General features: G+C 34.9%; 5 protein-coding genes and 2 non-coding genes across 7 annotated transcripts; 4 read left to right on the plus strand and 3 right to left on the minus strand.

Moving 5' to 3' along the window:
- The first annotated feature begins 639 nt into the window (after positions 1-639).
- Positions 640-5,022, plus strand: LOC108345943 (uncharacterized). The gene is made up of 2 exons (XM_017584807.2): positions 640-887; positions 2,945-5,022. The coding sequence occupies exon 2, from the start codon at positions 3,046-3,048 to the stop codon at positions 4,873-4,875; it is 1,830 nt and encodes a 609-aa protein (XP_017440296.1). The 5' UTR covers positions 640-887; positions 2,945-3,045; the 3' UTR covers positions 4,876-5,022.
- Positions 5,023-6,857: 1,835 nt separating this feature from the next.
- LOC128197645 (small nucleolar RNA Z279/snoR105/snoR108) lies at positions 6,858-6,962 on the plus strand. Its single transcript, XR_008250274.1, has one exon. It is a non-coding gene; the product is annotated as a small nucleolar RNA Z279/snoR105/snoR108 (small nucleolar RNA).
- Positions 6,963-11,045: 4,083 nt separating this feature from the next.
- LOC108346155 (subtilisin-like protease SBT3) lies at positions 11,046-13,415 on the plus strand. The gene has a single exon (XM_017585174.2). The coding sequence runs from the start codon at positions 11,052-11,054 to the stop codon at positions 13,287-13,289; it is 2,238 nt and encodes a 745-aa protein (XP_017440663.2). The 5' UTR covers positions 11,046-11,051; the 3' UTR covers positions 13,290-13,415.
- Positions 13,416-13,565: 150 nt separating this feature from the next.
- Positions 13,566-15,110, minus strand: LOC108346157 (uncharacterized). The gene is made up of 3 exons (XM_052879509.1): positions 14,991-15,110; positions 14,445-14,831; positions 13,566-14,183 (listed from the first exon to the last, which is right to left on the minus strand). The coding sequence occupies exons 2-3, from the start codon at positions 14,780-14,782 to the stop codon at positions 13,781-13,783; spliced, it is 741 nt and encodes a 246-aa protein (XP_052735469.1). The 5' UTR covers positions 14,783-14,831; positions 14,991-15,110; the 3' UTR covers positions 13,566-13,780.
- Positions 15,111-15,351: 241 nt separating this feature from the next.
- Positions 15,352-19,157, plus strand: LOC108345187 (protein ABIL1). Its single transcript, XM_017583768.2, has 9 exons — positions 15,352-15,678; positions 15,870-15,952; positions 16,572-16,722; positions 16,802-16,901; positions 17,001-17,093; positions 17,200-17,287; positions 17,410-17,462; positions 17,582-17,688; positions 18,791-19,157. The coding sequence occupies exons 1-9, from the start codon at positions 15,607-15,609 to the stop codon at positions 18,947-18,949; spliced, it is 906 nt and encodes a 301-aa protein (XP_017439257.1). The 5' UTR covers positions 15,352-15,606; the 3' UTR covers positions 18,950-19,157.
- Positions 19,158-19,228: 71 nt separating this feature from the next.
- Positions 19,229-19,300, minus strand: TRNAG-UCC (transfer RNA glycine (anticodon UCC)). Its single transcript has one exon. It is a non-coding gene; the product is annotated as a tRNA-Gly (tRNA).
- A 162-nt stretch (positions 19,301-19,462) lies between these two features.
- LOC108345415 (basic endochitinase) lies at positions 19,463-20,610 on the minus strand. The gene has a single exon (XM_017584015.2). The coding sequence runs from the start codon at positions 20,597-20,599 to the stop codon at positions 19,697-19,699; it is 903 nt and encodes a 300-aa protein (XP_017439504.1). The 5' UTR covers positions 20,600-20,610; the 3' UTR covers positions 19,463-19,696.
- Between the last annotated feature and the right edge of the window lie 3,097 nt (positions 20,611-23,707).

Below are 23,707 nucleotides of genomic sequence, written 5' to 3' on the forward strand. Positions count from 1 at the left end.
TTCTGATTTTTTTAATCTAAAACACAAGGACGTTTCTGATGTGTTTGACATGCGTTTAACATTAATTAAATAAATGGTTTAAAAAACTGTAATTGAAGAAAAAAACGAGAAAACCGATATATATTCTTTAAAAAACGAGAAAACTGATCACAGTGGGGCATGTTTTCTTATGTTTTTAATATTTATTAATTATTCTATTTAAGTTCTTACCTTTTTCAATCTATCATTTTAAATATTTCCAGTCTAACATAATTTTCAATATTATTTTTAAAAATTTGATCAAATTTTTAAAATAACAATTGCCTCACAATGCAAGTTATTTACCATAAAATTAAAAAAAAGCAATAATTTATACATTAAAAATATTTTTTATAGATTTTAATTTTACCATGATTAATGTGTATAAGATATTTATTTATTATGAATTTTATTTGTATAAAACAAACATTTATTTTCTATAACGCAAAAATACTAGTTACAATTTCGTCTTACAAACTCTGATTTTGGATTATGGAAAAACCGATGGTTTTAAAATTTACAATTTTAAAATTGAATTAAATAATGAGTTTTTGTTATTATTTTACCACATAGTCATGTGGTAGCAGTTGAAATAAGAAAAAAGATAGTAGATAAAAACATATTAGCAAATTTGTAGTACCCTACTCTGGAACGGAAATCAAAAGAAAGAAGAAAAAGAAAAGGAAAACAAAAGCAGAGAAGAACAAAAAGAAACAGAAATTTGTTTTACTACGGTCCACCATCTCCTCAAATTCAAGAGACCGAAGCTAAAGAACCAGGAGAAGAAGGAGGAGGAAAAGGAGAAACAGCAGCAACAACTGTAGCACAAACTTTCAATTTCAAACACCAACAACTGTAAGCGAACTAAGGTACTCTTTCTCTCTCTGTTTTTTTTTTCCAATAATTGTATACGCATGTTTTCAGCCAAAGTCTCTTCCTTCCTTCACTTATTGCTTTGCTTCGTATCCCCAATTAGCTTTCTGCTTCAGGATGTTTCGATTTCCTTTGTGCCAAAAATAAAAATCAATTTTATAAAATACTGGTGTATATATATTGGTCGCTTTCTCTGAATTGGCTGAACCAAAGGGAAATCCGACCTCGTAGTTTACGAAATTTAGATTACGAATTCAGAAATTGCATTTTCCTGATTGCAAATGTTTGGATCCGAAAGGAGTGTTAGCAGTTGCGGTCGTGGTTTGATGTATGACCTAGGTGAGCAATGTGATCCTCGTTTCGTGAGTGTGACGGCTTCATTTGAAGCTTGAATACGAATCTCTCGGATATATTATCAAGAGACTATGATAACGTGGGTTTTATGTTGCTGTTTTGTATGTTGGCGCTGTTTGCTTCTTCAAAAGAGAATCATCATACGAAATACAGGGGCAAACAAAAACCCATAACCTCAGTTTCTGGATCCAAATAGGCGCAGTTACTACTGCTAAGTACAGAGATGAAAGTGTTATTTGTTTTAGTGCCTGAGAGGGGTAGACCGATTAGTGCTCACTGGGTTTTTATTCTGTTTTGGTTTGTTTTAAATGAGCTTCCGGTTACGGTGATGTCCTCTTATGTTTCCTGAGGATAAAAACACGATGAAGTGGTCCTGTGCAGCTAACAAGCTTTTATGACTTAATCACTGGGACTGTGTGCAGGACCAATCAACCATTTGGGATGTTTGGACAGGGTCATTTGCAAAAGTGGCATACTCAAAGTAGTATTCTTCAGAAATGTGGATTTTTCCATAGGCTATAATCAGTTACATGATGGTGTAGAAAACAATGCAGTTTGTGTTGTGGATAAATGCAGTTTGTGTTGTGGATACATGCAGTTGAATGAGTTCCATAGCAACCAAAAAGATTAAAATTAACATTTTTTCGGTTTCTGAGACAGAGATCTTTCTTCACCTGCAACCATTAGTGTCTGGTCAACTTTTAAATTGTGATTATGGCATTCAAATATAATTTAGTTATAATCCTGCAATTGTATCATTCAGGTAATGTTTGATTTCAATCCCCCCTTCCCTGGCACCTTAACTATATCACTTTCATCATCTCTCAAATTAATAAGAAAACAAAATAGAAGGCTTCCAACAAAATTAAGTTAGAGGGATAGAGAACTAGAATCATCTTCTAATTATTTTGTTGTCTGTATCTCAGTAGCATGTTACACTCATGTCTTGTTTCACTTGTGCAATCTTTTCTATGTATTGAGTTGTACAGACTCACGTATGGTGGGTTTTACAATAGTTTGAAATCATAATGGTTGGAATTCGATTAACCAAATCAATTGATTTTCATACTAATAAAAAAAGGCTTAGTTCAATTCTCGAGGTGTTGGTCAAGTGGAGTAAGACAAAGTCATGTTGATAGGTTATAGGGTCAAGCTCCCACTCATTACCTTGGAATGATAGGTTGTAAGTGTTCTTTGAGTTCGGGAGCTTCCCCTATCTTGGATTAAGGCTCCATCCTGGAATCTCCTTTTCCTAATTTTATTTAATGAAGAAGTGCTTAGTTTCAAATTATGTTCCTTTGGTTACTTATAAAGTTTGAATTTCTATTATCGAAGAACTTATTGATTTTATGCCAGAGTTCAATGTTCTACTTCTGCAACTCTCCTTTTGTAGGCAGCCTCACAGTGTTCAGATTGAGCAAGCAATAATCTATTTAAAAACTCATGCATTAGTGTATAAGTTTGTAGATTTATATATTCGAAGTCTTCTTATGGGTCTTTTCACTTTTTCCTCCTTATGCTATTATTTGCATTTGAATAATTTGATTATTGAACATTTATTATCAGTTAGCTACTTACTGTATTTACAGCTTGTATGTATTTGACTTGTACAGCAATCCCAAATTTCCATTTTGTTTCAGTGACTTTTCATTCTGAACTGTATATAAAATTTAACCATTCTTTCTTTTATTTATTGCAGAATCATTAGTTGGCTGGAAGTTTGATATAATGACATTTTTCAGTTCCTATCCTTGGAAGCCCTTGATAATTCATAAATATGATGGAAACCCATAGAGTCAAATGACATTGCTCTTTCCTTGTTTTGGTGGATATATGGCTAATCATTCTTTAGTTTTAGACAATACATCTGTTAGTACTGTTACTGTAGCAGAGCAGCCATTAGTCATTGGGCAAGAGTTTCCAGATGTGGAAACCTGCCGAAGAACACTGAAAGATATTGCCATTGCTATGCATTTTGATCTTCGGATAGTTAAGTCTGATCGCAGTCGTTTTATAGCAAAATGCTCCAAAGAAGGGTGCCCATGGCGGGTCCACGTTGCAAAGTGTCCTGGTGTTCCAACTTTTACTGTAAGAACACTACAAGGAGAACATACTTGTGAGGGGGTTCAGAACCTTCATCATCAGCAGGCATCAGTAGGTTGGGTTGCAAGATCTGTTGAAGCACGCATTCGAGATAATCCACAATACAAACCCAGGGAAATACTGCAAGATATTCGTGATCAGCATGGAGTTGCTGTTTCTTACATGCAAGCTTGGCGGGGGAAGGAACGTAGCATGGCTGCTCTTCATGGGACATTTGAAGAGGGTTACCGTCTTCTCCCTGCTTACTGTGAACAAATAAGGAAAACCAACCCTGGTAGCATTGCATCTGTTGTTGCTACTGGACAAGAAAATTGTTTTCAAAGACTGTTTATTTCTTATCGTGCATCAATTTATGGGTTTATAAATGCTTGTAGGCCACTTGTAGAACTTGACCGAGCACATCTTAAAGGAAAGTACCTAGGTACACTGCTTTGTGCTGCAGCTGTTGATGCAGATGATGCGCTGTTTCCTTTGGCAATTGCTGTTGTTGATACTGAAGGTGACGATAATTGGATGTGGTTCATGTCAGAATTGCGCAAACTTCTAGGAGTGAACACAGAAAATATGCCTAGGCTGACAATACTATCTGAAAGGCAAAGAGGCTTGGTGGAGGCAGTAGAAACACATTTTCCTACTGCTTCACACGGTTTCTGTCTGCGTTTTGTGAGTGAAAATTTTCGTGATACATTTAAAAACACAAAGTTGGTAAACATCTTTTGGAATGCAGTCTATGCGCTTACTGCTGCTGAATTTGAAAGCAAGATTACTGAGATGATGGAAATTTCACAAGATGTTATATCATGGTTTCAACAATTTCCTCCCTATCTTTGGGCTGTGGCATACTTTGATGGTGTTCGATATGGCCATTTCACACTTGGAGTAACAGAATTATTGTATAACTGGGCCCTTGAATGTCATGAGCTCCCTATAGTTCAGATGATGGAACACATCCGTCAGCTGATGGTATCATGGTTTAGTGATCGGCAGGATATGGGCATGAGGTGGACATCAATTCTTGTACCGTCAGCAGAGAAGCGAATTTTGGAGGCAATTGCCGATGCTCATTGCTATCAAGTTCTCCGGGCAAATGAAGTTGAGTTTGAAATTGTGTCCACTGAAAGGACCAATATTGTAGATATACGGAGTCGTGAATGCTCTTGTCGCCGTTGGCAGCTGTATGGATTACCTTGTGCCCATGCTGCTGCTGCACTTATCTCTTGTGGACACAATGCCCATATGTTTGCTGAACCATGCTTCACTGTACAAAGTTACAGAATGACCTATTCTCAGATGATTAATCCTATACCAGATAAGAGCCAATGGAGAGATCAGGGAGAAGGAGCTGAAGGTGGAGGAGGGGCAAGGGTTGATATTATAATCCACCCACCAAAGACTCGCCGGCCACCTGGGAGGCCTAAAAAGAAGGTTCTACGAGTGGAAAATTTTAAGCGTCCCAAAAGAGTTGTCCAATGTGGCCGCTGTCACATGTTAGGACATTCTCAAAAGAAATGCACAATGCCCATTTGAAAAATTTGATTACTTGTTTCAAATATGTTTTGTTTCAGGGACATTCTGCAATAGAATTAATGTTGTCTGTATTGTAATTTAAGTGTATTCTGAACCTATCAATGACAAAATAAGAATCCATTAGTTTTTGCCAAGGTTTTCGTAAAATGTGGGCGAGTTGTCTGTATCCCTGTTTTCTCATTTCGCGTAATAATCGATTAATGTTAGAAAATTGGCTTGCCGGTTTGAGTTGGGGAAAATAATCTGAACTGGTAGATTTCATATTTAATCAAAATTCTTCTTGATTTTCAATCTTTCAATTGTAGTTCTCTTGGTTGTCGTTAAATGTTACATATATTTCTTTTATTGATTTGGTAAGACATTCTCTAGCGGAATGGTAAGGCCAAGAAAACTGATCTACAGAGTTTGGTACTGCCATGGAAAAACATTTTTGAATGGCGTTTACACGAGAAATCCACATATACTTTGATGTTTGTATCCTTCTGGGCGAACGCTGTATGGAAGATGTTACTAGAGATTTGAATCTAATTGCTGCCCATCTGGCCAGTTATTGGCAGTTATTGCCCAGTGCATCTTTATATATATATATATATATATATATATATATATATATATATATATATATATATATATATATTTCTATGTTTTCTGAATTGCTTTTATAACGGTGGGATAAATTGCAGCTAGTACCTAGGTTTTCTTATTCCAAGTCTGCATGCATTGAAGTTCATCTGCTTTGGTAGCAAGCGCATTACTTACTAGTGATCAGACTTCGTTCTGTGCTGCTTTAAGGGTCAGTTCTGACATCCACGTAATTACAACGATGGCATTTCATTTTCCCAATCACCAAATCTTAGACGTTTACCTTGTTTATTTTTTGTTATTATTTGGGCAATCAAGAGCATGTTCTGTCAAAGTCAAAAAAGGACAAAGAAATCCTTCAGAAGATGTGAGCACATCACAGTTCGCAGGTGCACAATCACATAAATACGACCAGATCAAAGTTAGGATAGTTGTGTTTATAAATGTATTTGTTTTAGTTTGTGCAAAATCAAATAACACCATGAGAGAACTTAAATATGTTGAAATAAGTCAGAGCAATCCATTTTCACAATTGATGAATTGCACATACAATTTAGCGAGACTAAACATCAAATATGCAGGCATGCAATGCAGTACGCAGTATAATGTAAATCACATTGGATCATACCAAACATGTACAAGGAAACACAATCTTCCTTACCCCGTTAAAAGTAAGAACAATGGGATCACCATTGTCTTTTTTGGTCATAGATACAGTAATCAAAGCGCCATTATCGTTCTGCTGCCAGCTTGGTGTAGTAAATTGTAACCTTCAAAAGAAGAACACCATACTTACACCATTAACAGAATCATAATGAATGAAACCAATAAAAAAGTTAGTATTTTCATTCATTGAATTCTTCTATATTGAAATATAATTCTTCAAATTATCTGGTACTCCCAACAAAACAAAGAACAGAACTTATATATTGTACTATAGGTATATATACATATAAGTTCTGTACCATTAGTATGATTTTCTAACTAAATTTGGAGTGTTGCATCGATACTTTGCATTTTATTGAACATAAAACATATTCATAAGTTGAAGTTTTATATTTAATTGGAGCACTACACTATTATACTTGATTATAAATACCTTAATCGCATAAACAAATCCTACATCGCATAAATACTTGGTCCCCATTTACGGGAACTTCATCTGAACTAACATATAAGCGGAAAGCCTTAGTCTACAGGAATTAGAAATTGAACATGAATCTAAATGGAAAGTTGGACAAATCAGTAGGTTGATATTAGAAGTGAGTTTCCTCAAGTGGGGAAGATCGTCTGGGTATGACTTAAGTCCCACATTGTAAGAAAGTATTAAATAAAACTAACTTCTGTTATATAAAGAGCTAAGACGAAACAATAAAGGTATGATCCTTCAGGCAGTTAATGGGATATGAGAAGTGGTTCAAGCTCTCTAATATTACTGAGAGTTGGTGTTCGCCTCAAAGCCTGGTTACGACAATTGAGCATCCTCCAAATTCTATTTTGATCCCTATGCCAGGAGGAGGATAAGTAGTTTTGAAATATTTATCTGTCAAGTCAATTCTTTTAATTTATTTGACGTAAAATTAAAATCCCTTTGTATTATTTATTTTATTAAAGAATTTATTTATTTTATTAAAAATTTCATCTCTTAATAGTTTTATAATTCAATTCAGTATTTAAACACAAAATAAAACAAAAAAGAGACATTTCTAATCTTAATATAAAATATAAATTTAAAAATAGAATAAAAACACAAATAGAAAACAAAACTACTAAAAAAATATCTTTATAATAGACTAATTAGAATAAGACGAAAATGAGTAATTATTTTTATTTTCATAAACAAAATTATAATTCATTAAAAAAGCTTTTAACTCATTAAATTTTATTTTTAATATTAATAAACATTGATAAAAATTTAATTAAATTTTATGTTTAAACATAAAGTTATAATTAATTTAATAAAAATATATTAACATTAAATTTTTTTCAGACCTTTTTTTCTTAAACAGTTTTATAATTAATTAAACAGTATTAGAAATTTTGTTGAGATTTTTTTTTACATAATTTAATACAAGAAATACAAGAAATATTAGTGTTAAAAACTTATTTAGGCCTATTTTTTGGAAGTTTAAGCTGAGTGTTTTATCTGATTCACCTTTTAGTCTGTCTTGATAGGATTTGTGACTTATTAGGTTGTTTGCAAGTTAGTAATAGAAATATTTATCGAATTTCATTACTCAATATTCTTTTTCATGATTCAATATTAGTATAATCAAGGTTGACATTATTTTTAGAATTTCTAATGTAATATTTAACATGAATCCCTATGTAAACGATCAATTTTATTTATTTTTATTTGTATATTTGTGTGAATAAATTAATTTTTTTATAGATTTTATTTTGTTGTCTCTAAGTTTAATATGTTTTTATATTTTTTTATTTATTTCTAATCTTTATTTTAAGTGTGTAAAATAATTGAATAAAAAGTATTTGTGATGGAGGAATACAAACAAAAACTCGAGAGAACATATTTTAAAAAAAAGATCAATTGTGAAGCAAATATTTGTGTTAAGCGACATCAAAATCAGTGTTACAAAGTTAGAAAACAATATATGCTAGAGTCTAGTATGTTGAGAGGTGGTTTTCCACGTTTTAAATGATATAGCACTTAGTAGTGTTAATATGATATTAAATGGTGACGTAGCTGATATGTCAAAATGAGTTATTTAAATATTTTTCTCCGTAATTGTAATTTATTATTAGAGATTAGACAATACCATTTAAGATGTTTCATTATATTTAGCTCAGATTTTCATAATTGCATTCTAGGTCTAGAATTTAAATACTTATTCAACATTGTATTTGTTTATCATTTAACTATCTACACTCTTAACCAATACTCATTCTAGGTCTTATATTTTATTGCATTTATTGCCTACCACTCATTTGTTAGGTCAATTAGGTTCATTACCATGTTCTACATAGTATTCATGCATTCTTAAACATAACATCTAGATAGGAATTATATATCCATTTAAATTCATCATTCCCCCTTGCATGCATGTTTGTATTTGTTTATCATTTAACTATCTACACTCTTAACCAATACTCATTCTAGGTCTTATATTTTATTGCATTTATTGCATATCACTCATTTGTTAGGTCAATTAGGTTCATTACCATGTTCTACATAGTATTCATGCATTCTTAAACATAACATCTAGATAGGAATTAGATATCCATTTAAATTCATCATTTCCCCTTGCATGCATGTTTCTTAACAATGATTAAATATACAATCTAGGCCTAATACGAACAAGTCTACACATTAGATATCCAGGATTCCTTATTCTACATTAGGGGGAATTTTGGTTTGTTAGTGTTGGTTGCAAAATTAATGGTAAGTGCACCAATTACAACGTAGCAAGTGATAAATATCGTTTTTCTCCAAGAGACTTGTGCAACATTGATATTTCTCACAATTCACAACTCAATTAGATGTAAAGATAACAAAAACATAAAAAATACTTATTTAGGAAGACACCTCTAAAAGTATATTAGCCAGCAAATACTTGGCTCGTTCAATAACCAATTCTTTATGGATTCTCTAAACCTTAATTAAAAGAATTTCACTCAATGAAGTGATTGACTTGTCTATTTGATCAAATATTGGAAACTAAAAAAATAATTTGTCCAACAAAAACAAACTCGTCCACAGTTCTCTAGATTTTAATAAAATTGAGAGTATTTTTCGTCTCAATGACTCAACAACGATTTAAGCACAATTGAGTCTTTCTCATAGACTCACCCAACAATTTAAGTGATCCAAGTTCTTCGAATTTAAAAAAAAATTCTTAATTAATGGATGACTCGTCTGTCGAGTTTGCATAACTTCAAAAATTTTATATATTTAAGTTTTATCCATAGGTTACAAGTAGTTTTTTTTATCTCTTTTAAAATCATTCATCTCAATTCTATAGTACAGTACAATGAATCATGATCAAACTGATATATCCAACTTTTTAAAAGTTATCACTATAGTCATTTCAAAACATCTCCATCCAACATATCATATAAATTTCAACAGTTATGAAATAGCTTAAATCAAGTGTAGCGATGCAACATTTCTACAACTAGATTCAACTAGCACTTAAAACTTATAAAAATTTAAAACTAGCTTCCATTATCAGGATTGAATATCTTAATCCCATTAGAGTGCTAATAGTCTTCACTCACCCAAGAAAAATTAATCATATCAACTATCTACACATGTTTCCTAACAATTCTAGAAAAATAGATATTTATTTTGAATGCAAGATATATACATGAAAACCTTTTAAAAATTGACTTAAAGAAAAGATATAAAAATAATGAACTTACTCAAAGAAGATTTTGATCGACTGAATTCTTTCTATTTTATGTTAGGATCCCTGTAATAATCTCTTATTCAAAAATTAATTATAGCAGAAACTTAGAGAGAATTTAATAAAAAAGAAGAAGATAGTTTTGGAGGCATAGTAATCTTTATAAAATAGAATTCAACTAAATGATTTTATTTATTTATTTGTGAGCTTTGTATTTTAATAATAAAGTATTTAAATTCAATCAGTATACTTTAGTTATTCTTAGGTATCTACAGTTTGAGTTAAAAGATGTTTTCACTTAATGATATTATATTTTTTCATGTTTTTCTTTTCTGCAAAGATCTATTTCTAAAAATTTAGGAGCCACCAAAAAATACCACAATGCATGACATAATAAAGAAACAAAAAGTGCCAAGTTAAAAACAATTTGGTTCTGTCCGCAAATTTTTTACAGAACGGACCTTAATTAGTATCCCTCCATCAAAACTGTGAAGACACCTAACAAAAAACCATTTCAAGGTCTCTTGCCTTAAATTTTAAGGCATACATCCAGAGCGAGAGAAGTTAAGTTACCAATCAGACTATCCAAATGTCTCTTACCAACTCTTCAAATATAATTATTTCTACATTAAGAACCCAAGGATCACACCAAAAGCTAATCTCATCATTGCTAATTTTCAAATCAAAAACCATCCTCTACAAGTGAAACTAGGAAGTAAAGGATTATTGAGTTAAGGGACTATATAATATAATTAATGTACTCTATGGCAAGGTTTGTGCAAAACTAGGAAACTAATTAAGGCCAGACAAGACACTTTATTTCAAATTTAAGTAAAGAGCCTTATTCCTAATCACTAATGCTAGTTAATAATTAATCTTCTGACCTTTAAGAGACATGAAAGCAGTGCATGACTTTTTCATTCATTGAGCTTCTGATTTATTTGGCCTTTGGTTATGATTAATGCATCCTTTTCTTCCCCAAACTCTTTCACTACTTCCTAGTACTCATCAAAGAACTACAAATCAAATTCTAGTAATATTTTTATTTTTTATTTCACGAACAATTCCTGGCATTGATAAAATAAAAAGGCAGTACTTGAAATGGATAGAATTGTTTCATGCATCAACAGAGAGTGATAACATGTTTGGCTGACCTCATTCTGGTGCATGTTCAAGACAATGAAGAAGGTGAATGCATTTTGTTTATCACACGTTGTTGTTCATCTCTCAATGCTGTGTTTGCTATGCGAATGTAATTCAAAGGCAGTTACGTATATAGTTCACATGGACAAGTCTTACATGCCCAAAGTTTTCACCTCCCAACGCCATTGGTATTCATCCACCGTTACTTCTCTGGATTCTGCCACTCAAAACGTTAACCGTAGCATTTTGTACTCTTATGAAAACGCACTTCACGGTTTCAGTGTTGCCTTATCACCAAAGCAGTTAGAGAGTCTCAAAGAAACACCAGGTTTCATCTCAGCATACAGAGACAGAGCAGCCATTCTTGACACCACCGCTTCCTACGCCTTCCTCTCTCTCAACGTCTCTCACGGCCTCTGGCCAGCTTCCAACTACGGCCAAAACGTCGTCGTTGGCGTCGTCGATTCCGGAATCTGGCCCGAGAGCGACAGCTTCAAAGACGATGGCATGGCAACTCAAACTCCTCCAAAATGGAAGGGAAAGTGCGAGGGTGGTCAACGCTTTGACCCCTCCCTCTGTAACTCCAAACTCGTAGGCGCAAGGTACTTCAACAAAGGCCTTCTCGCAGCGCAGGACGGTGATGACGACACTAAAATTGGCTCCAACTCCGTTAGAGATAGCGTTGGACACGGGACCCACACCGCGTCCACGGTGGCGGGAAACTACGTGAGGGGCGCGTCGTATTTCGGTTACGCCAAGGGCACCGCAAGAGGAATTGCGCCACGTGCTAAAATTGCGATATACAAGGTTGCGTGGGCCCAAGGCGTGTTTGCCTCGGACATGCTCGCCGGTTTGGACCAGGCAATCGCTGACGGAGTGGACGTTATTTCCATTTCAATGGGTTTGGACATGGTGCCCTTGTACGAGGATCCCGTCGCAATCGCCGCTTTCTCTGCTTTGGAGAAAGGCGTGGTGGTTTCAGCTTCTGCAGGAAACGCAGGTCCGTCAGTGGGGTCCATACATAACGGGATTCCGTGGGTTTTAACGGTTGGAGCGAGCAACACAGAGCGCTCTTTTGGCGGCACGTTAATTCTGGGAAACGGGAAGAGATATTCCGGGTGGACTCTGTTCCCAGCAAGTGCCACGGTCAATAACCTTCCTCTGGTTTACCATAAAAACGCTTCCGCATGTGACTCTTCTACACTGTTGTCACAAGTGGCGCGTGGCAGCGTCGTCATATGCGATTCTGTTATGGATGTTAACCAGCAGATTCAGCAAGTGTCACTCTCTGCAGTGTATGGAGCTGTGTTTATATCCAGTGATTCCACTCTCTTTGAAACGGGAAAAATGACGTTTCCGGGCCTTGTTATTAGCCCTCACCATGGTAAAAATGTGATCGAATACGCACGCGCCACTCGATCGGCTTCCGCCACCATAAAGTTTCAAGAAACGTTCGTCGGAACCAAACGGGCTCCCACGGTGGCCAGTTACAGTTCCAGAGGCCCGTCTTGGGAGTGTCCGTGGGTATTGAAGCCTGACGTTATGGCTCCGGGGTCGTCGATTTTGGCGGCTTGGGTTCCGGATTTGCCTGCGGCCCAAATTGGCCCAAACGTGGTGTTAAATAATGAATACAATTTGATGTCTGGGACGTCGATGGCTTGTCCTCATGCTTCCGGGGTGGTGGCTCTGTTGCGGAATGCACACCCCGAGTGGAGTGCTTCGGCTGTTAGGTCCGCGTTGATAACTACGGCCAGCCCACTGGATAACTCTGGAAAGCCCATCGAAGAAAATGGAGAGCTCTCTCCACGGGCTTCTCCTCTCGCAATGGGCGCTGGCCTGATTGACCCCAACCGTGCCCTTGACCCAGGTTTGGTTTATGACGCCACCCCTCAAGACTATGTTAACCTCCTCTGTGCCATGAATTTCACTCAGGCTCAAATCTTGACCATTACCAGATCAAAGGCCTACAATTGCTCCAGCCCATCTTACGACGTCAATTATCCCTCTTTCGTGGCATTTTCTGTTGACCTGAGTGTGACAGTGAAGAGAAAATTCCGGAGAATTGTGACGTACGTTGGAGATGGTCCGGCTGCTTACACGGCACGTGTGAGCTCGTCTAATGGCACGCAAATCTCAGTTTCTCCCAATAGGTTGGTCTTCAAGGCAAAATATGAGAAACGGAAATTCAGTTTGACGTTGAAGTCTGAAATGAAGAAGGAAAATGCAATGGCTTTTGGTTCATTAGAATGGGTCGAAGAAACAGGAAGGCACGTTGTTCGGAGTCCCCTTGTGGTTGTACCCACCAACTTTGTCTTTAACCCCTAAACTGGGATTTAACCTCACCTTCTATTTCACTTATCAATATCCTTTTTTTCCTACTTATCTTAATCTACTCTTCTCTTCAATCTTTACGTTCTAATAATATCAACATATCATTGATTATCTTTTTTAGCTGCTTATTATCCTACTCTGCAACGCTTTAATCAAACCTTTTTTTTGGTTCCTTTCCCAACTAATCTCTATACATCAAATTATACTCAATTCATTCCTTATAAGTAGATTCTTAGTTTACGTAAGAAATCTGAATAAAGACATATGATGTATATGAACCTGCAATCGTATTATTATTGTATATACAACTTATATACAGAATACTCGAGTTTCAAACTCAACCCATTACAACACCCAATTAAAGCCCTATTGGTCCATACCAGTAGATTTCAGCACCGCATGGCCAATTTGGAGAAATTCAAAGTTTACCCTGCCATTCATTATTTACTGCAAAACTTTTTGAAGAGAACTTGAGCAACAAGACATCAAGTTCTCTTTGTAGACGACGATGTTTCAAAATAAGTTGGTCTTGGAGTAGAGGGGCAGCATATAGACTGAAGCAAGTCTTCCACACGCAGCACTTTAAATTTAGGACGTGTATTGGGAGCAACATTGTCAACACGGTGTTGGAAAATCTTGCCATTCTTGTCAAGTTTATACTCCGAGGTTCCATCGAACCTCCCACGATTCTCCCATGGACCTCGTGAGATTCCATGAACAGTCCACCGAACCATAATGACATTCTCAGCAGGCTGCCACACGCTGGATAAGTCAATCCACAAAGCCTTGAAAAACATCCTGCCATGAAATCGTAGAGCCCAGAAGATTGATTTGTAACTCTCGATGCCAACGAACGTGTTCAAAGGATCTTTGAGTACAATATCATCCCTGAATGAAAGAAGCAGATATGTTAGTAGACACAGCAAAATTGAATTTGCATATGGTCAGAAAACTTCCAAATTCCAATAAACAAAGAAAGCAGCTAAAACAACAACTACTACACAAAATAAACACCATATAAAATAAATGTTTGGTTACATTTTTGGTCCTCGAGTATTATAATTGTACGTAAGACAATGAAAAATCACAAGTACAACTATGTCTGAAATAAAATAAAATTGAGAAAAGAAAAGAAAGGGAAACTGGAACCTATAGATGTCGAAGGATAGTTCTCTGTGGAAGAGGGCAGGGAAGTCCTCCCTGAGAGCCCGAAGAGCATGCCCCAAATTCACGTAATATTCTTGCTTTTCTTTTTCTTCTTCCTCTTTGCTTCCTCTCTTCACTGGAGCCGAAAAATAGCTGTACGAACTAAAATTCTGATCCAAACTCAAACACCCATAATCGTTAACTTTGCAACTCACTTTTAACCCAATTGTCTTGCCCTTTGTGAGCGGTTTGAAGTTGTAGAGCTTACTGGGTCTAGGGTTAAGGTAGTGCACTATTTTCCGGACCAAGAACGGTTCCGAGCAATGGATGAGAAGAGACATGGTGATGGGTGGGATTTTTGCGATGAAAGTGAAAGAATAAAATGTGGTTCTGCATGAGAAGAAAAGAAAAAGGGAATGGAAAGAAAAAAAACAAGATTAGATGTATGGAGTTATTAAGTGGGAAAAGAGTGTGATTGGTTGGATTTGGATTTTCTTTCTACTTTGCCTTCGGCTATTTTCCTCAAATAAAAAGATCCAAAAATGTCACCTTGTGGCGTGGGTTACAGAGAAATAACCCAAGAAAGAGAGGGTGGAGATAAAGACTCGGACGACAGAATAATCCTTTAGGAAAGATTGGAATCTTTGGGTTGGGTGCCGTGGCTTTAGTTCAGAGCATATTCCATCCTTCTTTTTCTTATTCTTCTTTTCATTTTATGTATTTGTGTACTAGTTTAAAAGAGAGTTGAATTTGATCTTAGAGAATAAAGAAATTATAATGGTTTATAAAAAATTAAATTTGAGATAATCTTTTTTTACTAAAATAATGTCTTTTATAGTAACTTATAAGGTGAGATAAAAGGGTGTTTATAACTCAGGAGGAGTGTAGATTTAAAAATGGAATAACAGAGCCAAGGGCATGAATGTCTTTGGAAAATTGTTGTTTCCCTTACAACAAAGAACACAATAATTCTTAATTAATTATTTGTGTTGGGTAATTTTCAGATGCAATGAAATGAGTAACATGTTGTCTTTGGAATTTGACTGTCTTGTCTTCTTCCTTCTCACTCACTCTCTCTTCAGTTCTTGAATTTGATCCACCTTTGTTGTTTTTTTCTCACCGAACCAAACAAATACTTAACTACCATTAGTGTTGTAGCTTTTTGATGGAACGTTGCGCCATGACAATGGACGTGGTTTCCATGGAGCACAGCAAGAGCTTCATCTTCGCCTTGCAGGTCATCAGATCTATCACTATTCTCACTTACTAAACTACATTACCGTCCATGTTTCAATTCTTTCTCTTGCGTTCATATTCATAACCACAAACCTCATTATCATATTACATTTGGAACCTCTAATCTCTCCACAAAGAATTAATCCCTATTCTAATTTCTGGGTGCTGATCCTCCTGATACTATCATTTCAGGAACTTAAGAATCTGAGGCCTCAACTCTATTCTGCTGCCGAGTACTGCGAGAAATCATATCTCCATAGTGATAAAAAACAAGTGTAAGGGTACTTTTTGTTAAGGGCTATTTTAGTTTGTTGCTCTGGAATGCATACATACCTTATTTTTACAATTAGTGATTTCGCTGGGTCCTAATTACTTGCATGCCTGTCAGTGTTATGGCTGAAATTTTCTACTCATATTTGTGCATTAAAGTTTTAAACAAATGCCAGATGTGTGTTTTGCTTTATGTGGGAATTGTGGATGGATAATGGATATAACAAAATGCTGTAAACAAGAAAACAATCTTTAAATTGAGACTACTTAGAAAATTAATTCGATTATTTCTGATAACAAATTTTAAATGGTTTAAAGTGGACGCCTAATAAACATTGGCTAAGACTTGTTACTGCTTATAAGTAATTTCTATCGATCTCTGATCTGACTGTAGTATTTGCGTTATTGTATATACGCAGAAGAACTTGTAATGATTCTTAAAATGTATGGTTGTGTCTGGATAGTGAAATTGAGAGAATGGATACCATGGCATAGGACTACTTGTAATGTAACCGAGAATTTTTGTCGCTAGTTAAATTTGTGTCTGCTAGCTGATTATTCTTCTATATTCGAACTGCGTGGATTAACCCAGACAAACTCCATTTTATTTTATTTCTGCAACAGGGTACTTGACAACCTGAAAGATTATGCAGTAAGAGCTCTTATTAATGCTGTCGATCATCTGGGAACTGTTGCTTACAAGTTAACCGACCTTCTTGAGCAGCAAACCTTTGACGTATCCACCATGGACTTGAAGGTCTCTACGTTGAATCAGGTAATTACAAATATTTTTTACAATTTCGAAATACATAAATTCCATTTGGATTTGAAGTGAGATATTTGCAAAATTGCAGAAGCTTCTTACATGTCATGTTTACACTGATAGAGAGGGCCTTCGGCAACAGCAGTTGTTAGCTTTCGTTCCCAGACATCATAAGCACTACATTTTGCCAAGTAGGCCTAACTGTTTGTTTTTCTTCCAGAATTAACTATTCACTCTACAGATTTTCTTTTACTTATGATTCTTGTTTTGCGCTTAACAACACAAGCTAGATTCTGTGAATAAAAAGGTACATTTCAGCTCACACAGACAGATTAATTCAAGACAAAATCTATCTCGAACCAGAACTCGTCTTCCTTCTTCAGGTCTGTTATTGGGAAAATGTCCCTTCTGGAGCTTTCTGTTTTGATGTATGTTCTCCGCCTTTCTCCTTTTCTCCTTCAACTGAATATGTATTATGATTGTACCTAGGTACCCCTATTTCAAAAACTCTTTCATGGCATTTAGCATCAGAAACTAAGTCTACCTTAAAAAAAACGACTTCCCGCACTTCCAAAAAGTAAGCTTCCAATTTTGGGCTGTGTAGGCTCGTTGCTTTATTTGCTATTCACTCCATTAATGGCATTACAGTGGCACAAGACACAGTGCTTTTTCACTATTTTAACACATCCATTTTTGCAGCCCCAAGGACTCCAAATTTTCTGCCAAGACCTCTGGAGTTTTCCACCTTCTAGGTATGCTGAATAGCTGTATCCTTTGGAGCACATAATTCAGTTACAGTGAGCAAGCAATGGTTATGTTTTCCATGTTTAAATACATTAGCTCCTCACAGTTCCTAGTTCCGTGCCTGTAGATAGTGAAGAGCGTAGATGGATGAAACCCTCAGCAGCACAACTCCACTTATCAAATGGAACTCTTACTTCTAGAGCTGCCACCCAAACTTTTGGTGTCACAGACGAGGTAACTTTGCTTTCATCAGGAAGTTCAAATGCATGGTAGTGGGGTGCCATATTTGACAGATTAGTCAAATGTGATTGATTATAATTGACCTATCTGTTGTTATTTGATCTCATGTGTTTGGAAAACTGTTTATCTTTGTTTAACACTTCAAGGCAATATCTTTGACGTAATCTGTCAGGGGAGCGTAGTTTGGATTTTGCACTTGAATAAAGATTCAGATAGAAGTTCCTTTTCTAGAACAGGATAATGCTTCTAATTGATGATATGTGAGGGTATTTGACTGTTCTCATTGATAATTTTGATACATAAAAAACTAATGTACTAAGGGGAAGGGTCATTGATAATTTTGCTAGCAGCTTCATTTTGGAGTTCGTTGCATCAGTAACTTACTCACTCAATACTTTTTTACAGAATAATACTGTTTACAGATGAGTGATGTTCATGTTCCATTTTGTTCATCATACTGAGATTCATTACAGAAGTTCATCCTCAACAGTCCATTGAATTTAAAAATTTCAGCAGAATGTTGATCCAGTAAATCTGTTGATATTACAAATTCCCAGCGAGGCTAGTATTAACAGTGATCAAACATATTGAGATGCTTTTGATTTAAAAATCAAATACTTTTCATCTGCCCATTGGGCATTTGATCCTATATTTGCCTTATCTATTTGATCTTAATTAGTTACTTCTGATGAATATGTGGTCCTTGTACAATATAATATATTTAAAGTGAGAATGGATGCAAGCCAAAATTAGTCTTTGATTGATTCATTCAAATATTAAATTGGTTTCAATATAGCATGCATAATTTATTCCAATGGAAAACGGAAACTTCTACTATTAAGATCCACACCACTTGATTGAATTAGGCTTTTTCCCTTCTCTTTCAATTTTGTGGGGTTGTTTTCACAGCCACTGGGGAAAAATGTTTGTTTTTATTTGACTTCCACAAAGCAATAGACATTCCATCAACCAATGTATCAGTACCTGAAATTGTGGAGAATATATCCCAGCTAGCTAGCTAGTTGAAAGATGATTTTTTTCTTAGTGCTTTTCTGTCATAACTTCGGCAAAGTTACTGATGATTCTGTGTATGCAGGATGTATTGAAGGGTTCCAAACCATTGACAAAATTTGGATCATTTGACGATCGAAATGGACGTGAGGCTGCCCAAGTTCACAGCCGCAGTAAAAGTGTGCTATCTACTCTCTTTATCAAGCAAAAGGCGCCTAAGTTGAAGGCCGGTTCTGTGTTATGATACCTCTCATGACAAACTATGTCAGTTTCTTTCTTTTTTAGATAAAAGAGAATTAAGAAAACAACTTTGGCATACCCAAATGCTTAATTCTCTTCTTTCACCCTGCGTCTACTAATAAAAAGAATTACCTTAGTCCATGTTTTCCAGTTATAGTCTGTGAATAATCTCTGAATAATGACAATATATCGCAGTAGCCGTTTTTTTTTCATGTCTGCAATTTGTTATTAATCAGAGCCACCACAAAAAAAATATTAGACGACCCCCAAAATTAAAAAAACTTGCGTTTGCCGGGAGTCGAACCCGGGTCTATTGCTTGGAAGGCAATTATCCTAACCGTTGGACTACAAACGCTTGCTGTTGCTAAAGCTATCTAGAACATTATTATATAGATATAATTAAAATTGCGTACATATGATATAATGTATTATATTGTTTAATGTTAATCACAGATTCATGCATCCTAACTAAGTAATTAATTTTTTATGCATAACTAAATTTTATTCGGTCTTCAACTTGAGCAAAATAGATCTAAACATGGCAAATGGAACTTTTCTACAATGAAATTGAATCAACACAATTTTACAGACTAGCAACATTACGTGCATGGTTTCAAACTGAATGAGCTTTTTCAAGCATGATCAACACCTTCTACCTCCTTTATTTGGATATCTTTTCATTACTTTTACATGGAAACAGAATTCAACACAAGTGAAGGACCTAAAGTTGAAAGTTGGTTTTGTTCAAACCTCAAACACTGCCCTTGATGGTTCTGGAAAATCCGGTTTGCTTATCAGCGGACCTATCCCAAAGCATTACCCCGCCATACTTGCGCGATCTTTTGATAAAAGGCAACACTTCCCTTATCACAGTTTGTGCTGGTACAAAACCGCTACCAGCTGCCGATGGAGATGCAGGAAGACCCAAATAAATTTTCCTAGCCTTAATGGACGAGACCCACTGCTTCCATGAATTCTGAAACTTGCTGGGGTCACCAGAGTCAAACTGACACTGTTCGTTGTTGTAAAACTGAACCCAAACAAAGTCAAATAGCCCAGTTGACAGTGCTCCATTCTGGTGTTCATCAGGGAAAGGACACTGCGGTGCTGCTGTTAAGTACACTTTTCTGCCCCCTCTGCTGTGCTGAGAGAGTCTCCTTGCAAGCACAGCGTAGAAGGCTTCACCACCACCAACTTCAATGTCGAAATCTACACCATCCAATACTGCATCACCTAATGGTCTTGTCCTAGATTTCCCTCCCAAGAAGTTGTTCCATATGAAATCTGCCACGTTTGTAGCATCTCCGGCGGATGACAAGGAGTACCCTGGATCACCACCTCCGATTGAGAGGATCACCTTGATGCCTCTCTTCTGGCAATTCTTTATCTCAGTGCTCAAAATTTTGCAACCGTTTGATGCAGGTTCGCAGTGACCTGCAAGGTTGATTTGGGGTTCCCGCCCACTGCCAAATCTTGCAAGAAACGCTATGTTCACAATTTTGTACAGTCCAGAATTGCATGTTTCGGTTAATGAGCCCTCTCTCTCGTCCTGGCCCCAGTAAATCACTGTGTCTCCTCCTGCATTGGTTCTAAAAACCAATGCAAGAAAATTCAAGAGAAAGAAAATTGAAACTTTTGGTGTTTTATTGCCCATTGCAGTCTTAGCTTGATGTACTCCGATCCAGTTAGGAACCAATTTATAGAGCCTCCTTAAATGTTTTATTACACATCACGTACCATGCAGTTACGCTATCATTGCATACAAATCCATAATCTATTTAACGTCTTGGACCTAATTTATTTCTTTTATTGTATTTATGCATTTTTTTTTTCAAATTAATTGTTGTTTTAACAGTATATAAAAACAAATTACCAGTGTGCTGGGTTAGCGTCGTTGTCTCAAACAATGTGTCGGCAAGTGCCACGACGTGACGGAAGACAAAGATTAAGGGCAAAACAAGTTAAAGTAATGTTCATTTGTCTAAATCTCGTTTTACATCGAATCTTTACATTTTAATAGCATTTCTTCGTATATCAACAATTCTTAGTTTTATATCAAAGGTTACAGGCAGGGGATTGTTGTATTCTTTTGTAAGGAAAGATATGAGAAAAATGGTGATGATAGATTTGGATGAATTTGAAGAAGTTTATGTTTTTAATAAGAGATAATTAATAAGATTAACTTGTTGGAAGATACAACATGATTTATGATTAATTAAAATGAAGTCCTTTTATTCATATAAATTTGTAATCTATTCTAACGATATTGTGTTCACACATTCCCATAATACGTCTTGTATGGGGTAGTGAACAGAGAGAGTCGTAGCACTTTCTGAATAAGTTGTCATTTAAAATGTTCATACTTGTTAACAATTTAGAAATTTGCATTATAATATATTGAGATAAAGGGGTCCCAAGAATTATATTGTATTTCTCATTAAGGATGGCGGTCTAATGTTCAATAACTGTAATTTGACGATTAACAATGACAAAAATTCATCTATCAAGATCATTTGTTTCCTCATGTAAGTCCCTTATTGTCAAATTCATTTAAGTTGAAGACATATAAGACAAAATCAAAATAAAAATTGTTAAGACATCATACAAGATGAAATTAAATAAATTCATTGAAAGCTTTTTTAGAATCACCTCGTATAACCTATTCAACGCTTCATGTGACACAACACACAAATGAAAACTTTAGAATTGATTCCAAGCATGAGAGAACAAATTCCAACACCCTGAAATCGAATCCAAACAAAATAGAACAGATTCCAAGACCCTGGAATCGATTCCAAACAAAAGAGAACATACTCTATTCTTGTTGGAAGCGGTTTCAAGTTTTCACAAATCTAGTTCCAAGTCTTTACAGATCTAGTTTCAAGCATGTGTATGCATGTCATTCGACCTATATCCATGAACTATGATGTGAATCCAATTAGGCTGTTATGATAAATGGATATGTATGTTTTGAAGTATCAAACTACTATGTTGTTTGTTGTGCTGTTTTTCTTCTTGTTGAGCTTCTATTTCACAGGGTTGGTATGATGTCAAACTTCTATGCATCTCTCTTATATTTTTTTTAGGAATCTCACATGTGCATGTGAAAAATAAAAGTGGTGCATGTGAAAAATAACAGTGTTGGTGGACATGTGAAAATAAAGTAATAAGGATATTTATGTAAAAACATTATATTCACTCTCAAATCTCTTCATGGTAGTGTGATGTCAAATTCACATCTATCTCACAAATCATCTTATTTCATTGTTTGTTGGAAGTCTCACGTCAACTAGAGATAAGGTCAAATTATAATATATAAGTCGGGTGCAAATCTCACCATACAAGTCAGTTTTGTGGGGTTGAGTTAGACTTAAAAATCACTTTCTAATATTGTTTTCTTATCTCTAAAAAAATGTGAAAAGTCTCCAAATCAACACTTCTTCCAAAACAACACCACAACAATATCATGTTATTATTATCTATTGTAATTCATTTATATATATATATATATATTTAATTAATTGTGCATGAAAACTATACACACTCAAATTGATAAAAAAAAATAGAAAAACAAAAACTCAACTTTAAATATTTTATCCAAATTCTTATCATCATTCATCTTTATATAACCACAACGTGCATTACGATAAAAAGAGATGTAATCCGAGACTTGCACATTGTAATAATTATATTTAAGTAGGTTCGTTAGTTTAGAAGACAAGAACGTAGAAAGAAGAATAACTTACAAGATTCGAAAACAAATGTATAATGTCACATAAAAAAAGGAAAATAATAGTATAATTCTTGTCCACTCTATATATCTTTGTACCCAAAATATGCGTTAGCTTAGCTTGGGAGAAAATAACCAGTTATTGTCTCTAACAGGTTTTGATATGATTTAATTTTATTTGACTATTACAGTTTTCCGCTCTATTATACAGGTGATGTTGATTTTATGTATATTTTAAATTTTAAAATTGTATTATTTATGTAATTGAATTGATATGTTTTATATTATTAAGTCTGTCTTCAAGTTTTACATGTTTTAAAAATTGTAGCATGTCACGCTATTCAGTAAGACAAATGAAACAACGGGTTTAACTATTTTCGTCACTACTTCGTTCTCTGTAAGAATGAGTTTAAAAGATATAAGTAGAATTTTTTTTTACTATAATCTATTTACTCTTGCTATCTTTTAAAAGAATGATGAGAATAAGATGGATATGTTTGTTTCACACTTATAAATTATTTTCTTTGAGAACTTTGAGAGAAGAGTGTGATTTTTTTATATATAAAAGAACAATTTAAAAGTCATTTATATATATATATATATATATTTTAATGTGAGTTGGAAATAAATATTAAAGTGACTTAGAAAAAGAGACCCAAAAATCTTCCTAGAAATAGGGCTTACAATAGTTGGGAGTGTCAAACCAATGTGAATTTTGATTAAATATGGTAAGACTTAATACTTTTAGCAAAAGATTATTTACTTTGAAAAAAATAAAAAGAATGCTAATGCATTATCATCATCGATCAAAAACATGGTGAACCTCTCCACTCTTATTGTCTACATTTATAAATCATTTTAACTATTTTGGATTTATTAAAAGAAATAAGATGAAATTAAAATGAAAAACAATTGTAATGGAACGTGATCAAACCAATTGTAACACTTCGCTTTAAGATATAGGGTTAAATATGTTTTTAGTCCTTAAACTATCACCCGATTTTGGGTTTAGTCTCTATTCGAAAGTTTTGT

The sequence above is a fragment of the Vigna angularis genome, chromosome 6 (genome assembly GCF_016808095.1).
Source record: "Vigna angularis cultivar LongXiaoDou No.4 chromosome 6, ASM1680809v1, whole genome shotgun sequence".
Classification (NCBI taxonomy): domain Eukaryota; kingdom Viridiplantae; phylum Streptophyta; class Magnoliopsida; order Fabales; family Fabaceae; genus Vigna; species Vigna angularis.